The sequence below is a fragment of the Vicia villosa genome, linkage group LG4, assembly GCF_029867415.1.
Source record: "Vicia villosa cultivar HV-30 ecotype Madison, WI linkage group LG4, Vvil1.0, whole genome shotgun sequence".
NCBI lineage: Eukaryota > Viridiplantae > Streptophyta > Magnoliopsida > Fabales > Fabaceae > Vicia > Vicia villosa.
This window is the reverse complement of record NC_081183.1, coordinates 171,245,582-171,255,356: the sequence shown is the minus strand read 5'-3', so window position 1 is coordinate 171,255,356 and position 9,775 is coordinate 171,245,582. Positions and strand designations below refer to the sequence as shown.

General features: G+C 33.9%; 2 protein-coding genes across 2 annotated transcripts; one reads left to right on the top strand and one right to left on the bottom strand.

Moving 5' to 3' along the window:
• The first annotated feature begins 1,324 nt into the window (after positions 1 to 1,324).
• LOC131595919 (phragmoplastin DRP1C-like) lies at positions 1,325 to 8,098 on the top strand. Its single transcript, XM_058868448.1, has 16 exons — positions 1,325 to 1,537; positions 1,654 to 1,717; positions 1,907 to 2,014; positions 2,087 to 2,188; positions 3,341 to 3,391; positions 3,478 to 3,539; positions 3,947 to 4,037; positions 4,165 to 4,229; positions 4,315 to 4,509; positions 4,656 to 4,775; positions 4,867 to 4,937; positions 6,258 to 6,483; positions 6,587 to 6,637; positions 7,068 to 7,311; positions 7,633 to 7,772; positions 7,904 to 8,098. The coding sequence occupies exons 1-16, from the start codon at positions 1,406 to 1,408 to the stop codon at positions 8,027 to 8,029; spliced, it is 1,848 nt and encodes a 615-aa protein (XP_058724431.1). The 5' UTR covers positions 1,325 to 1,405; the 3' UTR covers positions 8,030 to 8,098.
• A 131-nt stretch (positions 8,099 to 8,229) lies between these two features.
• Positions 8,230 to 9,134, bottom strand: LOC131595917 (uncharacterized). The gene is made up of 2 exons (XM_058868447.1): positions 8,687 to 9,134; positions 8,230 to 8,513 (listed from the first exon to the last, which is right to left on the bottom strand). The coding sequence occupies exons 1-2, from the start codon at positions 9,032 to 9,034 to the stop codon at positions 8,337 to 8,339; spliced, it is 525 nt and encodes a 174-aa protein (XP_058724430.1). The 5' UTR covers positions 9,035 to 9,134; the 3' UTR covers positions 8,230 to 8,336.
• Positions 9,135 to 9,775: the final 641 nt, after the last annotated feature.

The following is a 9,775-nucleotide window of genomic DNA, read 5'->3' as shown; positions in this document are numbered from 1 at the left end:
CTTTAGGATGGCTTCACTCTTCTCAACAAGAGGCAGGAGATGGGGTGATGTTAGGCAAGCTGGTCAACTATTAAGCGATAGTTGCATGAAATTTATGCAACAGCAGTCGGCAAAAGCGAACACTCATCAAGTGACTTCTTTCGACCGATTCAATCGCACGTTCAGTGTGCGCGAGACAATTGACCACAATGAGGGACTGCCAAGGCAACAATATAGGGTTCTTCTTGACGAAGATTGGTGCGACTGTGGAAGGTTTCAAGCTTTTCGTATGCCTTGCTCACACGTCATAGCTGCATGTGCGTATGCCCACCGCGACGCTATATCACTACTGTCTCCGATTTACAAGACTCAGACGTTGCTCAGAGTTTACAGTGTTGCGTTTCCTGTGGTGGCCAAGGAGGATTACTGGCCTGAGTATGATGGAGAGGTAGTTTGGCACAACGACGCAATGCGGCGAAAGAAAAAAGGGCGTCCCAATAGTACACGGATTAGGACCGAAATGGACGTCCGCGACAAAATGGAACGAAAATGCAGCATTTGCCGTCAGGTGGGGCACAATATAAAGAGATGCCCTAATCGTGGCACGACATCGTCGCAAGTTTAGTATAATCTGTATTTTTTTTAATGCAATGTATCAGTTTCGCTTACCACCTTTTGTAACCGTTCACCTCTTGTAACCGTTCATCGGTCTTTCATCAATAAATTGAGCTTTAATAAAAAACCGATATCGATAACGCATACATTACATTATTTAGGGTTAATAAGATTTTACAAACTTGATTTATTAGACGTTTTTACGAAAATAATAGACCGAAATCGAAAAAAATAATAGGCCGAAAAAAATATTCTACTAATTTTTTTAAGTAAACATCATAACAAATAAAAAAATAAAAAATAAAATTATCATTTTCCCAATTTAAAATGAATTAAAAAAAAATTGAAAAAAAAAAATAAAAAAAAAAAGGCCCTAGAACTATGGCGCCAAATGGTTTGGCTTCTAGGGCAAAACCCTAGACTTATGAGCCATTCCATTTGGCGCATGCAATGGGAATTTTAGGGCAAGCCATTTCATTTGGCGCATGCACCCAAAATATACACCTATGCGCCATTTCATTTGGCGCATTCAGTGTTTTGGTATCCCAAACCTAGACAGTTTGGTAAATACCCCGAAAACATGGTTTTTTTCGTATTTTTTTTATGAAACCTAGATATTTAAATTTTTTTTTCTGAATATGAAAGTGAAAGTGAAAATTCCATTTCAGCATTAATTCCTCAATCCCCGCCAAAAACCGTTTTTCAGTTATCTCTTCTTTTCCGATTCACATTCTTCATTCCCATTCTCTCTGCCATTTTTGATCTAAAAATCACACATTCATAGATTCACTCTTCTTCATCTGATCCCAAAATGGCGACTATGACTAGTTTGATCGGTCTCATCAATAAGATCCAACGTGCATGCACTGTCTTAGGTGACCACGGCGGCGGCGGTTTGTCACTCTGGGAGGCTCTTCCCTCCGTCGCCGTCGTTGGAGGACAGGTCTCACTCTTCTTTCCATTTTCATAATCATATCACGTGTTCGATCTAGAATTTACTTTCATTTTGTGTGATTGATTTTTCTGAATGTGTATGTATATTTGGAAAATGAAAACCAGAGTTCAGGGAAATCGTCGGTGTTAGAGAGTGTCGTTGGAAGGGATTTTCTGCCTCGTGGATCTGGTATGTAACCGTTGCTTGCTAGATTAGTTATCACCTTTTCTGATATATAAGTTCTTCCAAACACGCTCTTAGTGGACGTGTTTATCGCGCGGTGGTCATGCTGTTTTTTCGCTTATATTTGAAGATGAATAGCATTTCGTTGATGCGTGGAGAGTGGTTATTTATTTATTGTTATTAACTGTTTGCAAGGTATTGTCACACGAAGGCCGCTAGTGTTGCAACTTCACAAGACAGAGGATGGACAACAGGATTACGCCGAGTTTCTTCATGCGCCTAGAAAGAGATACACTGACTTCGGTAAATGAAGTTTCTAACAGCATTTCTTTTACTAGATACTGAACTTTGATATTCTTTTTTTGTCCCATGCAGTTGCTGTAAGGCAGGAAATTGCGGACGAAACAGATCGTATAACAGGAAAGTCGAAGCAAATTTCAAACATTCCGATTCAACTCAGTATACATTCTCCAAATGGTATTTTGTTTACAGTAACCCTTCATAACATGATAGATGAAAACAATTTTGTTCATATTTTATAACATATTGTATTGTGTCATTTTTACCAATTTTACCCTTTCGATGAACAATTTAAAGCAGTAATCAATGGCAGAATGTGTTAAAAAGAAAGGCTAATTATTGTCGATTTGTTGAAATAGTCTTCTCTTAAATATTGAAGGGCTTTTTGTTAGAGAATGAGCCATCCAGAGGAAATAAGAACCCTGCAGATTTTCTTTATGAAGAAGCAGAAAATTTGGTGTCGCCTAGGTAGTTAGGTTGCAGCTAGATTATATTAGGAAACATCCAATTGGATAGTATTCTATTAGTTTTCCTCTCTATAAATAGCTCTCTAAACTTAGAGGAAGGCATGTATCTGAATAACTAATTTTGACTGAAAGGAGAGCTGTTGGATTTCTCTCTTTTCAGTTTGCTTTCAGTAACATTATAATTTAATCTGTAAGCGAGCCTATGGAGAACTACAGATGCACATGACAGATATTCATATACATACTGTTCAGGGATAAATTTAAGAGTGAGAGAGGAGAAAAGTGTCAGGAAAATTGGCTTCCTCCCTTTCTCATTGTATTGGATACTATATATAATAGTGTCGGTAATTACAATTCATAATGACTAATTACAACTTGTAATGACTAATTTGCTATCCTATGAAAGTAAATTATTCACAATAAATACAAGGATTATTTCCTGATTAACAAAAAGCTTACCAATCTAGTTTATATTCGTAAAGATAGATGTCAAACAGATGGGACAGATCTCGATTGAGGAGTTCCTAGTGGTGGCCACCTGCAGAGACTTTGACTATCAATTGTGTGAGAAGGATGTATCAGTTGTGAATGAAACTGTACCTTCACTTGGGGTAAATGTCAACTTATATAGGAGCCTTTGGGGGACTTCTCGGGTCCATTGTAAGAAGATATGACAAATATTTTATAATATCTTGATATTATCTTCTCAGAGGGCTAGTTTCTTATTGTCTAACAATACTTTATTTCTAATAGACATCCTACTAATTGAGAAATGTAACATAATTTCCTCTTCATAAACATTCCTCATTTGGTGGAACTTTAATATGAATTGCATGATAAATTTGTATGTTTTTGTTGGCAGTTGTAAACTTAACCCTCATAGATCTTCCTGGATTGACAAAGGTTGCAGTAGGTAATACTTCACCATTTCTTAACAATTTCAGAGATAAAAATTGTTGGTATAATGTTTGAATAACATAACGTATGCTTTTTACACAGAGGGACAATCCGAAACTATTGTTCAAGATATTGAACACATGGTCCGATCCTATGTCGAGAAGGTAATTATTGTCTTGATATAAGAATAAGTAGATATGTTTAAGAATTGTAGTAAACATGTGTGGTACAAGACATTAACTAAATCGAAGTTATCAAAAGAGGAAAATTAATTTTTTATAGTATAAACTCCCTTTAAAGAAGACACCTTGTTCAAGTAACCGATCAATAAACTTCAACATTGGAAACCATAGACAAAAACTTAGATATGACACCCAGTTCAAGTGACCAACCTTTTATGCTTTCATTTAATAGTTACAAAAGTGTCATCTTGTTTTCAAATATCCGTAATTCCGTACATTATTTTCACAGTTTTCTTTATAAATCTTGTAAGAGAAAAAACAATTAGAAGTCACATTTTCTGATTAGCACTGAATAAAAATTGTTCTGATAGAGTCTACTTATTGTGCAGCCCAACTGCATTATATTGGCCATCTCTCCTGCAAACCAAGATATTGCCACTTCAGATGCAATAAAAATTGCAAAAGAAGTTGATCCTTCGGGTCTGTCATTTTATTCTTGAAGGAATTTAAAATTTAGATACTATTTCCTTTGATCAATCTCTCTCTGTCTTTCTGTTTTAGCCAAGATTCATTTTGGAAAACATTAGTTCTTTAATTCTTGTTTCAGGTGAAAGAACATTTGGAGTGGTGACAAAACTTGATCTTATGGATAAAGGAACAAATGCCGTTGATGTATAATTTCTGATAAACTTCATGGTTATCTACTGTTTTGATGTTCTACTCCAAATTGAGTCGTGTTATTATGTGAATCTTAAAGGTTCTGGAAGGAAGGCATTACAGGTTGCAGCATCCATGGGTTGGAATTGTTAACCGTTCACAAGCGGATATTAATAAAAATGTTGACATGATTCTTGCCCGCAAGAAGGAGCGTGAATATTTTGAGACAAGCCCTGAATATGGACATTTGGCTCATAAAATGGGTGCAGAATACCTTGCCAAACTTCTATCAGAGGTATTCTCATCTCATAAAAAATTTTCACATTATTTTTCTTGATGTTCTGGTTATATTACTGTTTTCTTTAAGTAACTTTTAGGCTGTAATTCATCAAATGACTAGTCATTTTCATTCCTTTCCTTTACTGGCGTTTATGACATCAGCATCTGGAGATTGTCATTAGGCAGAGGATTCCTAGTATCATTGCCTTAATAAATAAAACCATTGACGAGCTTAATGCAGAGTTGGATCGCATTGGCAGGCCTATAGCTGTGGATTCAGGGGTCAGAACCTAGACCATTTCTGAATTCAATCTTCATAGATTTGAAACTACTTGATTTATTCATTCTAAGCAGTGCCACTTTTTTTTCTTAGGCCCAATTATACACTATTTTAGAGATGTGTCGAGCATTCGACAAAGTATTTAAGGAACACATCGATGGAGGGTAAGTACATTTGCTGAGTTTTGGCATTAGCTACAAATTGTAGTTGAATAATTTTATATGGGTTCATTTTATTTATCGCTTACAACCTTTTGATAGATTGACAAAATAAGTGAGTCTGGACAAAATGTTTCTGATACCATTCATGGGTTGGTAACTGATAGAAATTGGATAGAACCAGTAACATTTATCAAACAGGATATTAGCTTTGACTTAGTAACGGTTCCTCCTAGAAAGACTTCAGTAACATAAAATTAAGATAAGGTAGAAAAGGTGGAATTTGTTTTTATCAACTAATAGTGGTTACTCTAACTGTGTGGATCAAATGAATGCTAATTAACTTATTTTGTTTTCTTCATCTCAAATAGTGTTTCCTTATTAATTAAAGGATATTTATTTACCGAAGGCTAATATGTCGCGCAAAATGCTAGTTATAAGATATATCCTCACATAGAAGCAGAAATGAAGGTAGTAGAAAAAACCATAATATAAATGAACTCAATAGGCTCTTGGAAGGCAAACTCTTATTACACCCCTTACTTGATTGACAATAACTTGTCAGCAAAAACACTTTCATAGACAGTTATCTCTACTTGAAAGTTCAATCTAATAGGGTTAGGACATTATCAGCTTAATAGTTTGCTTCTAATTTATTGTTTACCTGTGTTGTCTTTTGTTTACGATTTTTAATACTCTAGTTGGGTTCGTGTTTGCGTTGGCCTTCAGCCATTTGTTTATCATTTGTCGATTGTGGATTTTGAAATTATGACAACTTAATATCAGGCATTTTGGCAGTAAATGTCAGTATGGTGTTCTTGTAGATGGCATGTCCTTTGGTTTATTTTTCCTCTTTTAAGAGATTCTATTTATGGATACATTTGTACAGGCTCATTGTGCATTGCAAGTCATTCATTCTAAATTATTCAAGTATACTTTCTATTCTCGTTAGAATCTAGGCATTCCATGCTTTAACCCAAAGACTCTTGCTTGTGGAGGCATGTTCAAGATATAAAACCATTAGCAATTAGCTTTAGCATTTGTGTTGATTTAGCGCACAACAATGTGTAAATTGAAAATGTCTATCATTATTTTGCCAAGGTTTTGTTTTGAAATAATAGGGATGAACGAAATGATACCAGTTATGTTTAGGCCGAAGTTCTTTTAACTCAATAAAATTGAGTTTAATCATATCCGCTGTTACAGATACACCTTTACAATACACTATCATTTTATCATGAAATAATTTTATGCAACAAATATTTCTCACTGTTATTCTTATGGGAGCTAATATATTTGATCGAGTAACTAACTGCTATATTTCAGACGTCCAGGCGGGGACAAAATTTATGGGGTTTTTGACAACCAATTACCAGCTGCTTTGAAAAAGCTCCCCTTTGATCGTCATCTTTCACTAAAAAATGTACAGCGAGTTGTTACTGAAGCCGATGGTTATCAGCCCCATCTGATTGCTCCAGAGCAAGGGTACAGAAGACTTATTGAAGGATGTTTAGGCTACTTCAAAGGCCCTGCTGATGCCTCTGTGGATGCTGTAATCCTCTTGCCTCTATTTTGTTTAAATATCTGTTCTACGGAGGAAACTCTAATGCTTTTATTCCCTGATCAGTATTTGTTTTATTGTCATCTGCTTTCAGGTCCATCTTGTTTTAAAAGAACTTGTACGGAAGGCAATTGCAGCAACTGAGGTTAGCAATGCTTTAAGTTATGCTAAAGTATAAAAAAAATTGCAATATTTTGACATTATTTTGAATGTGAGCTAGTGTGTAGTCTTCCGTATTAGGTCAATTATCAATCATATTACACCATAACTATATTTGAAAAGTATTTAGTCTTTCTCTTTGTATATTTAAGATCAATTAATTCAACAAGTTGATATAAATAAAATCCTGGTTTTCAAATAACACACGTCTAAGTATAACTTTTTCACTAGGAAGTCTGAAAGAATAGCTTTGAAACGATTACTCTTTTGTCTTATTAATTAAAATTTCATTAACTTTGGCTTTACATGTATGGAAACTTAACATTACCTAGCTCTAATTCACTCAGAATCCAGGAATTTGAAGGTAAAATAAAGAATATACTGTTATAACTTATAACTTCATTCATGGCATGCAGGAATTGAAGAGGTTTCCAACACTTAAAAATGAAATAGCCACAGCTGCAAATGATTCTTTGGATAGATTTCGAGAAGAAAGTAGGAAGACAGTGACCCGGCTAGTTGATATGGAGTCTAGCTATCTAACGGTAGAATTTTTTCGGAAGATTAATCTTGAATCAGAAGCAACCCCTGGCCGGAATACCCCTAATAATCCTAATCCTAATCTGGACAATTACTCGGATAATCACCTCAGGAAAATTGGTAAGTATTAATCCCTGCGCACCACATGAGCAACACATAAAGTTTTCTGAAAATTCATTTATTTTGAGTAGCATGCTAAAGTTAGTTTTGAATTTAAATGCTATGGCATGATTGTTTGAAATGGTTTGAATGGTCAATCTACAAAGGTGGTTCTCGGCATGGTGTTCCTAGTTGTTGCCTGTTATATTCTTACTTGTTTTGGATTTTAAATACACTATACAAATCTGTAAGAATTTGAAATTCATGATTCCGAGACTTTCCTTTTTAAAATTTCATAAATTCACTCTTGATTGTTAAAACATTTTATCATTGTTATTTCAGGATCAAATGTTAATGCCTATATCAACATGATATGTGACACACTTAAAAATTCTATACCAAAGGCTGTGGTTTATTGTCAAGTTAGAGAAGCAAAGAGATCATTGCTTAACCGCTTTTATGTTCAAGTTGGAAAAAAAGAGGTTTGAATCTATCTTTAGTATTTTCTTTCAAGTTTCGCCCTTATGAGACTCATGCAAATAATTTTCAATAGCATATTTGTTATTAACCGCCTTGGCGACAAGGCTAACAAAAAACGTATGGTGTAATGCAGAAGGAGCAACTCGGGAACATGTTGGATGAAGATCCCGCACTAATGGAAAAGAGAACACAATTAGCTAAAAGGCTTGAATTGTACAAGCAAGCTAGGGATGACATTGATTCAGTGGCTTGGAAATGATAAGTTGCAACAAATTTTGAGTTCATTTTTGTCCATCAACCGCGTAAGGAAGACTTTTCATAGGTTTATTGTTAGTCTATTATTTTTTATATTGAATTGGAAAATAAAAATTTAAAGATTATTTTATCATGTTCTTGTTTTATTATTTTCTATAGGTAAGAAAACAATTTTGGAATGCTAAGTTAGAGACAATAATGCTATAGGTAAGAAAACAAATTTGTTTTGACAAAGTATTGGACAATGTATACAAATTAAATCAAATAGAAAAAAGAAATTATTAAAAAAATTAAGAAGCTAAATATGATCTTTAATTAGAAAGATTTGTCTTGAATTCTTCCCATGGCACATCTTTCTGCAGATACTCTATATTGGCAGGGTCAAAAGGCCCTTTGATTCTATCTATAGACTTTATCACTGCTCTGGCTGGAAGAATGCTTCTTGTTGGGTCAGGGGAAGTACTATAGCTTAAGGATGAAGAAAACCCCTGAAACAAAATCCTAAAATTCAAAACAAATTTAATGTGCTTTTTGCTTTTTTTTTTTTCAAGTAGATTCATTTTGGGGGGCTAAAATAATTTTAAATAGTTTGTTTGTTTAATTGGTTATTGAAGAGCAAGACTTAAAATCAATTATGGCATATATATGATGACAAACTGACCTTAAAGATAAGCACCTCTACTTCATTTTGGTCCACAAGTGCATGAACAATAAGTGCTTCTCTTCTTGCTGATTGACTGTAGAGTTCCAACTTTGAAATCTCTTCATTGTATCCATACTCATCATCTCTATCTTCGTCTTCATCTTGGTATCTAATTTGCCTTCTTGCACCACACCAAAGGCTTTTACCTCTTTGGTTGCTCAAATCTAGTTCTTTAAAGTTACAACACAAGCTTACATTGTGAGTTTGAATGTTGTCAATTGGAAATGGTATAGGAAGCCTAGGCCATGGCATCATTGTCCATCTGGCCAAACCATTGGGAAGTGTTGTAGTAGGAGTAGGATGCATATTGTATATTGTATGTGGTAGTAGCTCCTGTGATTTGTCAAATTATTAACTTGTTTTCTTTAACAGCCAAAGGGTGGGAGAAATTGGGAAATGTCCTGAAGATAAGGTTGGGATTGGAGCTTGCGGAATGACCCTTTTGGGCTTATAATTTACTCCCTCCGTCCCATAAGGTCCCGTTTGATGCGCAGGATAAGAGACAGGATATGATATCTGTATCATATCCTATCTCAATCCAGTGTTTGCTGACACAATAGGATATAATGCTAAAACTTATCCTATCCTGTCTCACTAGTTCAAATTGTTATCCTAAATCTGAGCTGGGTTAAAATCTGGCAGGATATGATAAGAAAATGATTTACTAACTTACCCCTAAAAAATATAATTTAAAATTAAAAATTAAATATGACAAAATATATATAAAATTTAATTTGATATTAAATTAAAAATATTAATAATAATTTTAAAAAAATATATATGATTGTCAGAAGGATAATTTTTTAACTTAATAAAATATAAAAAATTAAAATTTTTAAAAATAAAGTAATTATTAAAATTTTAAAAATATGAATACTAATTTTATTTTTTATTATATTAAATATATGTTCTTGCAAGGGTAACTTGTTATTTACGATATATATATATATATATATATATATATATATATATATATATATATATATATATATATAAAAGAATTCATGATCTTTTTTAAGAAAAATTGAAATTATTTACTCAATAGCG

Bases quoted from the DNA above. Each gene is read 5' to 3' on its own strand.
- LOC131595917 (XM_058868447.1), bottom strand. From the start codon at position 9,034: ATGCATCCTACTCCTACTACAACACTTCCCAATGGTTTGGCCAGATGG. The intron at 8,514-8,686 runs GTCAGTTTGTCA...ATTTTGTTTCAG, and splicing joins TAGAGGTGCTTATCTTTAAG to GGGTTTTCTTCATCCTTAAG.
- LOC131595919 (XM_058868448.1), top strand. From the start codon at position 1,406: ATGGCGACTATGACTAGTTTGATCGGTCTCATCAATAAGATCCAACGT. The intron at 2,015-2,086 runs GTAAATGAAGTT...TGTCCCATGCAG, and splicing joins AAAGAGATACACTGACTTCG to TTGCTGTAAGGCAGGAAATT. The intron at 4,230-4,314 runs GTATAATTTCTG...TGAATCTTAAAG, and splicing joins AAGGAACAAATGCCGTTGAT to GTTCTGGAAGGAAGGCATTA.